At 37.5% G+C, this 17,244-nt stretch overlaps 1 protein-coding gene across 1 annotated transcript in view; it reads left to right on the forward strand.

Annotated features, from left to right (window-relative positions):
* The window catches only part of adamts5.L (ADAM metallopeptidase with thrombospondin type 1 motif 5 L homeolog), a 79,107-nt gene extending 62,104 nt beyond the window's left edge, over positions 1 to 17,003 (forward strand). The window contains exon 8 of the mRNA XM_018245960.2: positions 13,186 to 17,003. Within this exon, the coding sequence (XP_018101449.1) occupies positions 13,186 to 13,747 (562 nt within the window). The 3' untranslated portion in view covers positions 13,748 to 17,003. The remainder of the gene's footprint in view (positions 1 to 13,185) is intronic.
* The last annotated feature ends 241 nt before the right edge of the window (positions 17,004 to 17,244 follow it).

Genomic DNA, 17,244 nt, shown 5'->3' on the forward strand with positions numbered 1-17,244 from the left:
GGATATTTGCTATCAAGGGCTCCTCTGAAACCATGGAAAATTTATTCCATGAACTTAAAAGCCTACTGATAACCCAAGGTCCTCTCCAAAGGCTTTCCTTCTCCTCTCTTGATCTGTACCACATGGAATTCTCACAACTTCCTTTACCTCTATATCTGATTAAAATACATAGCTGCCATAGCATCTGAGTTGTCAAGCACCACTTTGTGCTGCATCAGTCTGCAACTCGCCAAAGGAGCATGTGATCTGGACCCATCTTCAACTGTCTTCAAGAAGATCTAAAATCCTGAAAACCCTGCTGCACTACTAAGTCAGGTCAGCTGTCAGACTCTCCAATGGTGTGGTTTGGAAAGCGGGAAGTCAGTAGGCTTTTGCTCCTCTTTACTTGGTTATGAGGTAGGCGGACCTGGCTGTTAGACCAAAAAGGAGGGCTTCAAATAATGACTTCTGAAAATCAGTTTAGTTTATAACTCAATTTGCTTATAGAGAATTATAGAGATCAGTTACAACTATCTTCTGTTTGGGGTTATTTGCTTGGGCTTGACCCTGTCAGTTATATAAAATTGTGGAAGAAGAGGTTAAGGCATTCTTCCCAGCATTACAGATTTAAAATTTTGAGCATTTAATTCACTCCTGATTCCCCCTAGCCATGACCAGTTTCAGCCAGCCTCGTCTGACCCCAGACCATGTCAACTAAACAGTAACCCCTCTTTGGAGCACCCACATAGTTTTCAGCTGTTCCTAATTTGCAAGTAATTGTTAAATTGCTTTAAAAATGTATCTCTAAGAATTCTTGTTCCAGGAAATTTTCCAGTTTTTGAAGCTGTTTTGATAACTTCCCCAACATGTTTCAGTTCTTCAAAAAAGCTAATTTTAGAGCCTTCTCACACTATATCAATATTAATGTAAACTTTGGAATTTAGTGGTAATAATCTTATTTTTCATGCTGGGCCCAGAAGGGAGAATTGTGGCATGATACCACTGTGAGGAAGCTTGCCTCCTATTGTTGCAGCTAAGGGGCACATTTACTATTGGTCGAATATCGAGGGTTAATTAACCCTCGATATTTGACCGTCAAAGTAAAATACTTCGACTTCGAATATCGAAGTCGAAGGATGTACCGCATTTCCTTTGTTCGAACGATCGAAGGAAAAATCATTCGTTTAAAGGATTTTCATCCATCGATCGAACGATATACCTTCGATCAAAAAAAGCTTGGAAAGCCTATGGGGACCTTCCCCATAGGCTAACATTGGTACTCGGTAGGTTTTAGGTGGCGAAGTAGGTGGTCGAAGTTTTTTTTAAAGAGACAGTACTTCGACTATCGAATGGTCGAATAGTCGAACGATTTTTAGTTCGAATTGTTCAATTCGAAGTCGAACTCGTCGTAGTCGAAGGTCGAAGTAGCCAATTTGATGGTCGAAGTAGCCAAAAAAATACTTCGAAATTCAAGTATTTTTTATTCTAATCCTTCACTCCAGCTAAGTAAATGTGCCCCTAAGTGTGTTAATCTCAACTGAAAACTAGCAGTGGAAGTCTAAACTCCCCAATCAGAATTGTATAGCCTTAAAACTTTTCTAGTGATACCTGCTTATTCTTCCACTGTTGCTGCACAAACAAAGAAATAACATAACTTTCTTAACCAAGTATGGAATTTATCATCCAGCATGCTCAGGGCCTTGGAGTTTTCCAGATAAGGTATCATTTCATAATTTACCATATTTTTAGTATACTTAAAAATCATTTAAACTTAAATTAACCCATTAGGGTTGTTTTGCTTCCAATAAGGATTCATTAAATCTTAGTTGGGATCAAGTACACAGTACCATATTATTATAACGTGAATTATTTGATTAAAGACTTTCCCATAATTCAGAGCTTTCTGGATAACGACCAGATAACAGAACCCATACCTGTATAGATTACATAAACGTTTTTCTGCTTTGCTCCTCTGTAATTGACCAGCTATGAAGTAAAAACATCTGTAACCAGCCTGTAGCCAATCATACGGTACAATGTTGTAATTTAAAGAGATCAGATGAGTTCTTGATCAGTGTAGGAGTTCAGTTTATATCTCTTGAACGGTTACATCCAGACAAAGGGCCTCTAGTTGGATGACCATAGCTGGCCATATATAGAAAGTTCTGTTCATTTGGTGAGCTCGCCAAACAAGCTGATCTTTCCTCAATATTTCTACCTTGAGGACCAAACAAAAGGATCACAACCAGTGTCGGACTGGCCCACCGGGATACTAGGAAAACTTCTGGTGGGCCCAGGTGTCAGTGGGCCCTTGTGCTGCTAAACATTTGGCCTATTTCATGGCCATTACTTTTTAATGGAATAATAGATTATAGTATGTATAACTAAAAGAGACTAGGAGAATAGAGGTTGAGTGAGGAGAGGAAGAATAATTGTACTGAGAGTGGGCCCCTGGTCAAAATTTTCATGCTGGGCCCCTGGTCTAAGGTTTTTGGGTGGGCCCCAGGTGTCCCAGTCCGACACTGATCGTAACAATGAGCATGCAGGCCATCAGGACAAGAGCTGATATGGCCATTGCCCCGAATACATTTTTAAACCCCATCCAATTGATGTCTGACTGATTTTCAGTTAGGTATTGGTCGGGTAAGCCCATCAGAGTGCCTCATACAAGGGCAGCTGTAATCTATCTGTGCATGGCCACCTTTAGTCATAATTTCAACATATTTTCCACCAGATGATTGTAGCTATGTACCCTGCTTTATATAAATGTGTAATATATTCTGTCTCAGATTTACCCTCGAAACTAGGCACCCTCGAAACTCAGTATGCTGGTTCAGAGTTATTCAGATCTGACAAATCTTTGACATAAGTTTAACTAGATCTTTAACAAGCGTTTCCATAGAAAAACCACACAGTCAAACCTGAGCCAGTGGTATGTGCACTGTGTTAGACATCTTTTACACACATAAATTGTTCGGAATCAACAGTTCTGCTGCAACTTACCCCTTAAACACATGGAATGGAGCAAAGGGAAGAAAACATTTTCTTAACACCAAAAGCCTTTCTGTTTGCTCCGGCAATATGTAGGAGTAGAACATGCAAAACATCTTCATTAACAGAACAATCTTTGGATATTACATAAGCTTTGTCAAGGTGCAAACATTGTTACACTGCAGTATTCACCTTTAAAAGAGCAGCACTGACTAAAAGAGTTCTTTGAGTAGAAGATTAATGTGGCTATGTTCTAGGGTTGACTTAGATAGAAGGAAACATAATTGCAAAGAGCAATTTTGGATGAAATCACAATGCTTTTTACAGGGCAATTGCAGACACGAGTTGCCATAATGCTAGAATGGAATTTGTCTTATGTTGTGCAAGTTACATCTATTTTCAGAGTGAGGGTTGTATCACTTTAGGAGAATGCATTAGATTGCTTTTGCATCCAATTTACTAGGCACACGTCTGGCCTGCAACTAACTGTGAGAACCCTGAAGCTATCATCAAGGGTGGTGGTGGCTCGATGGTGCCCCAGAGTCAATATTTATAGTTGCAGACCAAACCATTCATCTGAAGAGGCAGGGTAACCATGTGGAATGCTGGAGTGTTTTTGGACACTCCATAATTAGTTGTGTCAATATGCCCTCTCCATTGTGTCCATTCTAGAGCACCCACACTCGTGGGTGCCTTTGTAAATAAACCTTATATGTTTAAGTATATAAGTGATTCATATGTAGGACTGCACCGGTAACACTTTAATTTAGATTGGAAATAAATCTGTTCCATCTTTAGCATCAAAAGAGAGAGAGAGAGAGAGAGAGAGAGAGAGAGAGAGAGAGAGAGAGAGAGAGAGAGAGAGAGAGAGAGAGAGAGAGAGAGAGAGAGAGAGAGTTCACAATAAGGGTAGTAAGGCATTGATACTCTTTGCCAAGGGAGAGATGTTGGGTACAATCATTAAAGTTAACAATAGACTGGATGTATCTCTGACATAAATTGATATTTCCATTTTTATCATTAAAATTCATTAGTAGACTGGCCAAGGAAATTGATTGCATTTTATAGGGTCACTGATATTTATGGGGTGGATATATTGGTAGCTGTCTTAGTTAGGTTTTGTGTTGCCGTCCTCTGGATGAACACTGTTTGAATTCATGTCATTATTTTGTTGAATATGCTCTAGAGTGAACCTGTATGTGTGAAGTACACAATGAAACACACTTGTGTAAGTCATTGGTTAGGTGGAGCTCCTGTGGTGTGACAACCTGCAGACAATGGAGGGAGGAAGGAGCGGGCAGGCATGCTAACTATGCAACCATATTTATGATTTCAATATGCCTGATAGAACTTAGGCTGCTGTACTTTCTATAAATATGAAGATATATTTATAACACATAGAATTTTCTTTCCTTATCTTGGCTCATTGTCCAATAAATGCATTTATAGGCAGAAGGCCCAGAACTGAAACTTGATGTTTTTCCTTTTTTTCATTTCAAAATTCAGTCTGACAATTTTATTAATAACAGCTACATTGCTTTATATAGTGAAAATAACTGAATTGAAGCAATAGCTTGCATTTTTTTTTATCCTGGATGGTCCATGATTAACCGAAGGATTGCTTTATGTTGACATGAGGGATCCTTGGGCCCAGTGAACTCTAGAAGACATTCTTTTAACTGGGGGATGTTTTGGAACAAGGGGTTTCCCTATGAAGTGTCTCATGTCATCTGGTAACTGTCACCTAGTTCAGATCAATGATTTGCCGGTTCATATGGTCACCAGATGTGTAATAAAAACAGCTATGTTTAGAGCATGTTAGCAATGTAATCCGGTTATTAAAGTCTGTGGTTTTTAAAATTCAAATAGTTTATTGGATACTTTCTGAATTATTGTGGATTATGTAATCTTGCAGGATAAGGTAGCACGGATATTGTTCATCCAAAAACAAATCTCTTCTGTGGAATAGCTAAGGAAACCCATTGGTAAACCTAGTATGCTGCATGTTTCCAGTATGGCCTCTCAACTAAGAGAGGTATTCATACAGATTTTTGGCTTGCTGTGATGCCATTCCAACAACCAGTCCTAAACGAACAATTCTTAATTGCTTTAATGGAAACTAATTAAGTATTAGTGAGCTTGCATCCCCCCTTGGAACACTGTTTTAAGCTACACTTTAGATCTGTATGCAGTTTATGTTGAAGTGCATGCAGCGGGTGCCATGTTGGTTTGTGTCCATTCCAAGCTGGAGTGGCCAAGGATGGTGCACATCTGCTTTGCAGTAGAGAAGAAAGAATGTGCTTGATAGGTTTTAAATTTACAATATGCGTGCACAGATCTATTGAGTGACAAGCAATGAATATGGCAGTTAAACTTTCAGACCTTGCACTGCTGCTTTCATGCTAGGAGAACAGAAAATCACTCATTTAAAGGGCCCAACTAATCAGCAACCAGATCCTGCCTCTCAGGTTGTTATAGCAGAGACCTAGGAACTACTATGCCCTAGTGCCATCCCCTCCATTTTCTGGACTCTACAGAGCAACAAAAGTGGTATTTTGTTCTGGCACTGGGTATGGGAACAGTGCACTGGAACAGTCAGACCTTGATTGCACATGAAGGTTATAGGCAGATGAGACACTTACCATTTTTTTAAAGCTGTCAATATATCTAATGATTTGCTCATTTGGACAGGTTGCAGATGAGGGGGCATCTGCTCAATGTGGCCACACTTGGGGCTGATTTGATCATTTGGCCCCTGGGGAGCTGGTGACTTGGTCTTGAGGTACCTTTATTGCCTGTGAATGGCCACTTTAAAGGAGAATGAAAGTTCTAAGGGGTTGCCAAATGATAGGGCACCTCACAAGGATTGTAATGACTTACCTGATACCCTGGTCCAGTGCCCGAGTCACGAGCCAGCATGCAATCCTTTTCCTTCACATGGGTGGCCATATGCAGTAGAGTTAAAAGCCGTTTTATTCATTCTACTGTGTATGTGACAGCCTGTGGATATTGATTAAAGAAGAAGGGAGGAAAAGAATCGCTCACTAGTGCCCCAGGCTGGTGCAGTTTTCTGCTAACAGGAGCATCAGCCTGGGGTATCAGGTAAGTCATTACAATCCTTGGGGAACTTAACTTTTCCTTTAATTGTGAATTTTTCTCTGAACCTTTTGGCACGCCAATGTATATACTTTTTAGCACGACCCTGATGAAAAACTGGATGGCCTTAAATTGATACACTGGTAACTGAAATCAAATGAATATAAATACAGTTTACATTTAATTTAGCTTTTCATGCTTGGTTCTTTAACCTTATGGCGATGCCTAATCAGTTTTCTGGTAACAATGGTTCTGTCATTGCTCACCTCCTTCTCTGTAGCTTGTGTTAACTCAGCCTTATTTTCTGCAAATGATAATATATCATCACTGTTCATCAGGGGATATCAAACAGACATATCCTGAGTTATACCATTTACAGATACAATGCACCCTCATATAAAAGAGCTTTCACACTGCAGAAGGTTCTGGGACAGGATAAAAAGCATTTGAGATTACTTTTCTAGCACTTTGCAATCCTGGCGCTAATATATAATGTCGAGGGTCTTATCGATTTCTAAGATTTCCTTTAAGCGTTCCCCTTCCAGTTTGCTTCTCTCTGTCCATGATCTTCTTCTCTTATGTCATCCTTTAGCCTTTTCTGATGCCTTCCATAATAACTTCCTACAATGCTCTCAAGAATTATCTAAGATATCATTTAAATGCACATTACTTGTAAAGATTGTGCTGCAAACAAAAAAAAGGTTGATAAATCTTATTTGTACAACACCCTTGTCTATTTCTTGTGCAGAAAACATACAGGGTGCTCCCCTGGCATGTTTTTATGAAAAGATCCCTGGAGACATTAACTGCTTCTCTTACTTCACTTGTTATGTCTGGCTGGGACAGCATTTTGCCTTGTGTACCTTTTGCTGTTATGAATGCAGCTTAGTGTTAGTGCTGCAGTCAACTCAAATACACAGGCTCCTTCTCCAGCTCAAGGTCTTATCTAAACAAAGAATGCAGATGGTTAGCAGCCCTGGAATATTTCCTCTTCAAGTTGACCTCTCGTTTAAACAACAACAGGCTTAGCAATAAAAGGAATCGATGGCCGTGGATTATTACATTTGGTTCATATATTATGAACAAATAAATGCAGGCTTTTGCTGCCACCCTGAATTTGACTCAACTTGACAGAACTGGGAGTGTGATACAAGAATGCAGCCCAAAGAAAATGAAACTTAAATACTTGCATTTTTCCTTACAATTTTTACAGAATTGTTTATTTTGACGCTTGGTTTTTCTCCCAAGGATATACTTCACTGTATTAATATCTCTCTATACTACTCTGAATGGACCATAGAATACTGATGATCTTGTCATGACTTTTATATCACAGATTTTGAACACACTGCTTTAATCAAGTATGCACAGGGTCTTAGTAATCTTACCTTAAAGGAGAAGAACAACAGTCCCCTCTACAGTCTTCCACCCCCCCCCTTACTTAACCACACTATCAGGGATTCGCCAAACAACTACCGAATGCCATGTGGTTCCACTTAAATTTCTTTTCACTGTGACCACCAAAACAGAGCATGCTCAGGTAAAGCAAAATGTGGTTCGGCTTCAACCATACATGCTCCTGTAGAGAGAATGATAGTACCTGGTGGTACCGTTTGGGAGGGGAGAGGGAAGCCTCATTTGGGTTCTAGGGTTCTTATCATGTGTTTGTTCTCCTTTAATGAGAATGGCAATCATATCTGTCACTCACTAAGGGGGTTATTTTACTAAACTCCGAATTCAAAAATCACAAAAAATTGTGATTTTTTTTTTTAGTTATAAAATTGGACAGAATTTATTAAACCCTGAGGATGTAAAAGTCTGAAACTGAAAATCCGGCATCTCAGACCTGTTGAGGTTGCATATAAGTCAATGGGAGAAGTCCCAATGATTTTTTGATGTGCGCTGGGTTTCGTGCAATCCCCCGAAGTTTTCGGATGAAAATCATGAAAATCTGATTTTTTTTCCCGCAAAGCAAATTTTCAGGAAAATGTAATAACAAATAAGCGTAAAAAACCTGAGCGGATTTGATCGGAGTTTGAAGCAGAAAATATTGAGATAAATTTGGACTTTGATAAATAACCCCATAAATGTTCATCCCAAATCACAAACTTACTGACCTTAAGCTGAGCTTTCAAGTGTATCTATAAGAGCACATATGAATTCTCCCTTAATCTGAGACCCCTTGCTACTGGTCCTGGCCTCTCCATGGTGGAAGCCTTACAATTTTGGTGTAAATGATCTCCTGCTTTGCTGAGAACAATGCAATGTACAGATGAAGCCACTTGGATTTGTGAGTTAAATGCGTCATGACTCAGGGTTAATTGAAGAAACTGGGTTATCTAAAGTCATCTTAACTCATTTAATGCATTTAACCTTTTCATTAGCATACCAAAGCACCATTGTTCACAATGGTGAATGCTTTAATTAGATGGGATGTTGTGACACAGTTTTCTGTGTTAAATGAGATAAATGGGATATCTGTGTTTAGTTATTCTGTGTCAAACAGACAAACCAAAGTGGCTGCATCTGTAGATATCTAATAGCCATGATCTAGTAGGAAGCTGGAGAAAGGGACCCATGCAGAACAAGAGCTAGGGATTAGCTAAGGAGAAAGAGGGAAGATTGGCTGTGGATGGGATATTATCATTTAAATTCTAATAAATCAACCCCATTAATTCAGTGATAAATGCTTGCTCTGGTCAGCAGATGTTTCCTTTCACTCAATATTTATCTGGTGATGTAATCTCATATTCAGAAGAACTGCATGCTCTGCTATTTCTTGTCCTTCAATATCAGAATAACATTCAGAAAACACTTAGAGATACTGACTGCACATAGACGAAAAAAAAGTAAATGATAACTCCAAAAAAGTGCCCATTTAGGAGCTGGAAGGCATGAAATAGACAATAATAACCAGTGTAATGGCTAAAAACACTTTCTGACTGTATCGATGGAGATGCAGTAATGTGCAAGCCAAGTAAATGTACTTCAGGTACATGGAGGAAGTTCAATGTGTGCACTTGGCAATAAAATATCAGTGACATGGAAATTCATACCGTGTATCTGCTTGGAATATCTACATCAGGGGATAGGAAATTACTAAAACATGTTTGTGTGTGGAGGTGGCAGAACTGGATAGAGTCGTAGATGTTTGTTGAGATCCTTTATAGTCCTTACTTCTAGCCTGTTTCATATTGAGAGGTCTAAATCCTCTGCAACCCCCTCACATTCCATATATTACCCAACAGTTCTCCCCACAATGAGCAAGGCCCATCTCCTTCTGTGATAAGGCCTATTATGTAGAGAATGACATCAAACAGTGATATCCGCTAGTGAGTTCTGAATTGCACTGTAATGCAGGTTCTGGTCTCGGCCTACTCTTCCACCTGTAGCAACCGTCTTTGGCTTTGGGTGGAGCCCTCCGCTACTCAGATGCTGCTTGGTCTTATTGTGGGAGAATCAAGGAGAGAGTTCTAAACAAGCAAGGGAACCAAGAGTATTGTAGAACAAGGAACATAGTCAAAAGCCAGGTACAGATGCAGGAGACATAGGGATGGTCAGGGTCACAGGCCAGATCAAACATACCAGAATTGCAGTACAAAAACAGAATCCAAAAGAGTTGTCAAAATGGGCATTAATCAGGACATGCAGCAGACAGGAGGAGAACCAGGGATAGGCAGAATCCGTAACAGTAGGAATTCACAGTAGAAACGCACCCAGGAACTTCTAGAAAATAACTCTTACATTGGGCAATGAAAACTACACAAAGAGTCCTTTAAATATTTGAATTTTGCGCCTTTGATGAAGTCACGTTTGGTAGTTTCTGGATAAATCCGAACTTGCAACCCGGAAGAATGGTGCAGGGGGCTCGGATGCGGCAGGCATCGCACCCTCACTAGACCACGAGGGTGAGTTATCACATGCACATGGTATGCGGGGTATCAAGTCGGCAATAATATGAGATAGGAGCTGCACACGTTCAAAAAGGTGTTCTACCCATTTATTATGGTCACCGAGTGCCAATTCAAGATAACATTTTGGGTGGATAAAACAGAACACTGTTTTGATGCAACATGTGTGTGGCTCCAGTGTCTTTCTATTGTGAACAACAGGGCCAAGACAGAGTAAGGAATAGGGTTACCATTTGGTTAGGAGAAGGGGATTATGGGCAATGCTGTTTTTGTAGGAATCCAAATAGGGATGGAGCTAGTAGGATGCAAAAGGAAATTAAAGGTAGAACAGGGTGCTATTTATGTTATCAGCTGATAATATCCCGTCTTCACCAAGTGGTAGGAAGGGGATTATTGCAGGAGTCAGGCTGGGGCTAAAATGATCAACAGGGACCCTGTGGAGGAGCAAGTGGAGAGGTGGAGAATCAGGCCTTCAAATGACAACAAACTGACCTAATCATTATTAGAAGCCTTCAGATTCCAACTACAGGCCAATTTCCATTCAAATGGTGTGCAATTGAAACAGTGGCACAGTGTGACCTCAATGACAAGACTGTTCTTTCCAAGGGCATGATGGGAATATAATAGAGAATTTGTATTGCATAGGGGTGCTCTACATGCACAAGTTGTTAAAAATTGAATATGAAGTTTGCGTTTTGAACAGTAAATATTTTAGAAGTATTTAAAAGATAAATCTGCCATCAACTTTGACAACTACCTAATCATCTAATAATAGAGACAGTGACTTTTATAGACTTTTACTGTCAAGGCTGCCTGCTATGATGTGTCAGTAAGAAAATAATCCCAACGTGCGTCAGTAAGGGGTTCTTGTCACTAATCATGTCTACTCTGCAGCAATCTTTTTGTCAGACTGATCAACTGATTGACCTTAGACTTTATCTCATCTGTTCACTGTGACCCATGCAGAACAATAGTCAGGATTGAAGAATTTATATAATTATATATGTGTTTATTCTGATTCATTTTCAGATATGTTATTTGCGTGAATTTATGTTAAAACAAAGATGGGAACTGTAGAACAGAATTACAAAAACATAGAACAGCATTAAAACACTTGGTGCAGGTTAGGATAGCTTTCAATAGTTGAAAATTAGTGTGAAAATTAGCTGTCTTGAAAATATATTATAGAGAGTCATTAACCATCACATAAAAGTATTTTAATTTCCACGTTTGGAGCAAGATTAATGTAGCCAAGAACTGTCCCCTATAATATTTTGCTAATTTACAGAATTTCTAAATTAAGCAAAAACTACCAATATCTTTTCAAAAGTTATCAAGTTCTGCACCTAGAAGGGTACCTGCAATAATAAGGAGGTTTGAGGAGTTGTCTTATTGCCTTGCAGATTGGCTAAGGACTGAGAGCATGTTGCTCTTTTATTCCCACATCAGTCATTCCATCTCCATTTCTGCCCTCCACCTGTTTCAGGGCAGGTGGCAGATAGTATGTTACGGGTTGGGTAGATAGAATTGTAAGCCAAGACTTGTGGGCAAGTGGGTCCAAGTTGGTTAGAGGCCAAGGCAATTAGACCAATTAATACCAGTTGGCAAAATTTACTACACTACACTTCATCTATTTGGTTCACTTGCAACTATTGCCAACCTTTTGGCTGTAAACCTTGAACAGGGCACCATATGGAAGTCCTATTCTGAAAACTGATATATATTTTTTTCATTGTACCCTAGATTTCAAATTGTCTATGGGTGGACTTTTTGGACTAGAGCAAAAGCTCAATTTTGCCAGCAGCACTATTCACCCTAAAGCTGACCCTGCTTGCAATCATGTAATATCACACAATATACACCACATTTGCATGACTATCCTCCAGGTTTAGTTGCCACAGGAAAAATACCCTGTGTGAGATTTGAATTTCTAAAAGCAAGTAGGTAGCCTTTGCACATAGTTTCAAGGGATTCTCAACAAGTTTTTGTCATTGTGTTTTTAGAATTTAGGGGAATAAACTCATTTTCCAGAAGAGAAATGCCTTGAGCATTAAAGTATTTTTTTATTTAGAAAGTGACCCTCTTGTAAATTCAACATTTACCACTAAAAGCATTCCTTTTGTACTTATTGCGTGGGTAGATTAAAATCTGTCACTTATTTTAAGTTGCAAGGGAGTGTTGTAGATGTACAGTATAGCCTTATATGCTAAAAACATTTCAATAAATTGGGTTATAAATGCTGAACACGTATAATATCTATAGTATTCTAGTACAAAGTATAACTCTCTCTACAAGTGAGAATGTGGACATTTGCCCTGGCTTCAGATCTGCAAAGTCAAATCATAGCTGGGTCATGAACATGCTAACAAATGTCTTCATCTTCACACCCTGGTATGGAATTCTGGGAGGTGCTGTTTCTCTGCAGCTAGAGCTACACAACTTGGCCAAATTACATATAAGTTTACTGAAGGTAGCCTTATGGTGGCAGATGTTCTTGTGGTTGTAGCACATAGGCTATTAGGGAAAAAGTTATGCAGTAAGATGACCAACCAAGCAGCAGTTACTGGACTGTTTGGTAAGTTTGGGCACATTTTACTACACAATATTATTTTGGGTTGGTTTTACTCAACCTTTGCCAAGCTCTACAGACATGGACCTCCATTTTCCTGTGTAACTTTGCACTACATTTTTGATTTGCATGTTATACTTGTATGTATAATTTGGAAGTATGGGGGTAGTTAATGTCACTCTTACAAAAGTTTAACGACAAATATACTTGGAAACAACTAGTTTTATAGTTTCCTCCATTCAATGTCAAATTGGAGCATTCTTTCAATTAAATAATTCAAATCACTCATTTAGATTAATGGAATGGGTCCATAATGATTCCACATTCTCAATAATTATAGAAATGATTTAAATATCATTAGGTTCATTCAAAAGAAATATCTGGTAACCACATTTGGGTAAGTGACCCTAAAATAAAAATATTATTCCTTGTACAGAATGGTATATGTTTGGATCAAGTTTCATGTTTAGATAAAATAAGTTTCCAGTTTGTCATACAACGACCAGTGCTCACAGGATTTAGCTCCCACAGATGATAATGTAAACAAAATTGTAGGGTCCTCCAACAAACATTTTATTTCTATATATTGTGTATTAAAATAACATTTTCTTTCTAAAATGCATTCTCTTTGTTTTACAGCAAAGGCTACACTGATATCGTTAAGATTCCTGAAGGTGCAACCCACATAAAAGTACGACAGTACAAAGCCAAAGACCAGACTAGATTTACAGCTTACTTGGCATTAAAAAAGAAAACGGGGGAATATATCACCAATGGGAAGTATATGATATCTACATCTGAAACCATTATTGAAATGAATGGTTTTGTTATGAACTACAGTGGCTGGAGTCATGCAGAAGATATGCTTCATTCCATGGGACATTCATCAACTCAAGAAGTGTTAGTAGTCCAGATCCTTGCCACAGATCAAAGCAAACCTATTGATGTACGTTACAGTTTTTATGTACCTTCAAAACAGGATTCTAATACAAACAGTATAAATAACATTAACAATGTGGTCCCAAAGATTTCCCAGCCACAGTGGGTGACAGGACCATGGCTTTCCTGCTCCAGAACATGTGACACCGGCTGGCACACCAGGACTGTCCAGTGTCAAGATGGACACGGAAAATTAGCTAAAGGGTGCCTACTTTCTCAGAGACCATCAGCATTTAAACAGTGTTTGCTGAAGAAGTGTTAACCAAAGGACTTACGTTTGCTCTGATTTTACTGTAGTGCTACAGTATCTCTATCTACACAGATGTAGGCCGAGGCTTTGTTGAGTCTCTACCAAAAGAAAACATTCATCAAGATTATAATGTGTACCATAAAATGGCAACACAACCTCAAAATCATGAAAGGTAGAACGTGACATATAGTAATGGAGGTTCCGAGGAGAAAGATCTCCTTATTTTGCCACCTACCTCTAGATAGAACAAAAAAACCTTGAGGAACATCTGTTAATTTGTACTTGTGGATGGCATGCAGTAGGTTATACTTGTGGTGATTGTAAATACTATATGTGTCATATTGTGTGCCACGTTATATCACTTGCTTCTTTATTTAAGCACAAGATTGACCAAAGTATTTCTGCAGCTGCTGTGACCATTCCATTTCATACAGGGGCTGCTGGAGAGATTTACTGGAAAAACAGCTTGCTGCTGTTCATTCTTGGGTTCCTTACCCCCCACACCCCATTCATTTATGACAGCAGATTTTCATTTTAGAAAATGTGATGCCTTCCCTGCTCAAAAAATGTTACAATCTTTGTCAAAGGTACACAGCTGATTCTGTGGAAAGATTTTTTTTTAGAACCAAAAAAAGTCATTGGAGTGTTGTAAACATCTGACATTCTTTATACATATATACACTTAGATTAAAAAAGAGAATATTATATACAAGTGAAGTAATTTAGCCATTAGAGTATCAGATGTTTGCACACCTTAATTACTAAAATGTGGGAACAGGTGGCCCAGGTCTATTGACCCAAAACAACAAATCAGATGTTTGCTTTCAAACAGCAGGCCAGAAGAATGCTACCTGCTGATTGGTTAATGTAAGTTATTAGAATGGGAACAATTACCCCCTTAAAATGTTAATTTACTAAGTTTCTGATTGGCTGTAAATGAGCTGCATTATATAGTGAGCTATAAGAGGCTTTCTGGGGTGTTATGGTGTGTTTCTCTTTATAGACAATGCTGTATTGTCATTCGCAGTACCTTAACTGTGGATGAGGGCACATAAGTAAATTATGGGATGCAAACTGTGAGTGCTGTCTCTGCTTTATAGTATGTACCCCAAAATGCTTAAACATTCAAAGGCAAAGCACATGTATCCAAGACTGTCTCCACACAGAGAGAAAAAAGGTTTTGCAGAATGTTCTAGACAAGTCATCAAAAAAAATTTAGAGTGAAAATATTAAGACTGAATATACCAACTGTGGCACAATGCATCTGGAAATAAAGCATACCAACACTAGAGCCTAAAACTGAAGTACTTTGCAGAGATCAATCATTTTGCTATTGATAGCAAATCAATTAATGCAGCATCATGCCAATTTTACCATTGTCTTTCCCAAATGATTTTGCATCATGTATTGTTACTTTTAGAAAGCAGCTAGACATTTTTTAGTTGATATGGCCAAGGATCATTTTCAAAATTGTTTGGAAAAAAAAACAGCTTCATTAGGTTACGGGAAGTCAGCAATATTTTCACATGACATAAAAACACATATAAAACACTTATAAAAGAACAAATTAGACCAGTTGTTGAACAGGTCATTCTTGGCCACATTTATTTCAAACAGACAGACTTTACCAAATACAGGCAGCCACAGTCTAAAGTTTCCTGGCATCACCAAAAGGTCATCAGAGGAAAATACGTCATTCAAAACACTTTTTTTTTTTTAAACAACTTGTACCTGATATCAATTTGTGAACTTGTAGCCATCTTAAATATTTGAAAACATACTATTTTAAATATTTGGGCTTTAAAAAAAAATTAAACCATTTTTGTTCAGGATCCGTTTTAAAATGAAAAAAAGAAAGAAAAATATACTGTACATATTGTTTAAATACCTTTACAGTAATACAACACAATCCAATAAAAGTAGATGTTATAATCATTATGCTGCTTTCACATATATTATTTTACTTTATTGATATTGACACAAATAGTTTACCCAGTAAAATAATATTTTGACATAATTGTAAGGAAAGAAAATATGGATATATTTTCATTTACAATGGAATTATTTTTGTAAAATTTTAGCAAGATTTGCTTTTTTGTATTTGTTCTACTGAAGGCAAGTCACGTTTCAGTTGTATTATTCCTTATAGATCAGTGAATTTGTTTATTTAAAGAAATATAAAATTCGGAATTAAATCAGGGCTCTTGAAAATCCCTTGAACAGAAAATTCTAAAGCAAACTTTTTTATAGAGATTATTATAATATAAAAACATTTATTTTCCCCAAAACTGAATATAAGCTTATGTCATTAAAATATATAAAATAATTACAGAAAGTACAGAAAATAAGATCACAGATAACATGCAATAAAGTTATATTTTCTTTATAAATTGATTTAATCAATTATTTTTTGTAAAATTTTAAAAAAAAATGAATATTTTAATTGGAATTAGCTTATTCATTTTTGATTTACTGATGGATAGTCATGTAACTGTCTCGTTATTTTTGATACATCAGTGAGTTTATTTATATAAAGAAATATAAAAATTAATGAATTAAATCAGGCCTTAATATTCTTTTAAAAGATGATCAATGTGTAAGAAGAAATGTTTTTTCTTCATAGGATCTTTATTAATGATGAGCGAAATTCTTCGCCAGATTTGCCCCTTGGCGTCAATGCAGTGGACACATTTTTTGCTGTTTCATTAAATTTTGTCAAATTTTCAGTGAAGCAAAACAGGTCAGATTCGCCCATCATTAAACATTAATCATAATCCTTTGTTTTGTTTTTTTTAAATGTGCCACATTTTAGTTACTATTACAGTAAAATGCCTTTACTGCCTACTCTTACAGTAAAATTCCCTTAGACATTATAAAATAGTTTTCAATTTTCTATTATATTTTTACCTGAGTGCATTTAATGATTAAATTAGCCACTTTTTGTGTTTTAAGAACACAACTGTCATTCTCAGACAATTTCAGGAGAAAGTAGCAGAGATGCATGGAACAAATAGAATTAGAGACAATTACCAATGATAGTGTCAGTGTTTTAAAAAAAAAAAACGACTTGAAGCTGTCACTGAACAATAACAAGAAAATGAACCGCGTGGTTTTTAAACATAAGAACTAGGATACTGATATTTTAAGAAGCTTGCAAATGTCAATTTGAATAGGCTACTACGACTTCGATACGATTCGAAGTAAAATCGTTCGAATATTCGACCATTCGATAATCGAAGTACTGTCTCTTTAAAAAAACTTCGATTTCAATACTTCGCCAAATTTAACCTGCTAAAGTGCTATGTTAGCCTATGGGGGCCTTCTAGAGCATTTTTCTAAGTTTTTGGAAGTCGAAGTAAAATCATTCGATCGATCGCTGAAATCCTTCGAATCATTTGATTCGAAGGATTTAATTGTTCGATCGAACGATTTTACTTCGACCGCAGGATAGCCAAATTCGATGGAAAAAACTTCGACTTCGATTTTCGAAGTATTTTAATTTGATGGTC

This window comes from Xenopus laevis, chromosome 2L, assembly GCF_017654675.1.
Source record: "Xenopus laevis strain J_2021 chromosome 2L, Xenopus_laevis_v10.1, whole genome shotgun sequence".
Lineage (NCBI taxonomy): Eukaryota > Metazoa > Chordata > Amphibia > Anura > Pipidae > Xenopus > Xenopus laevis.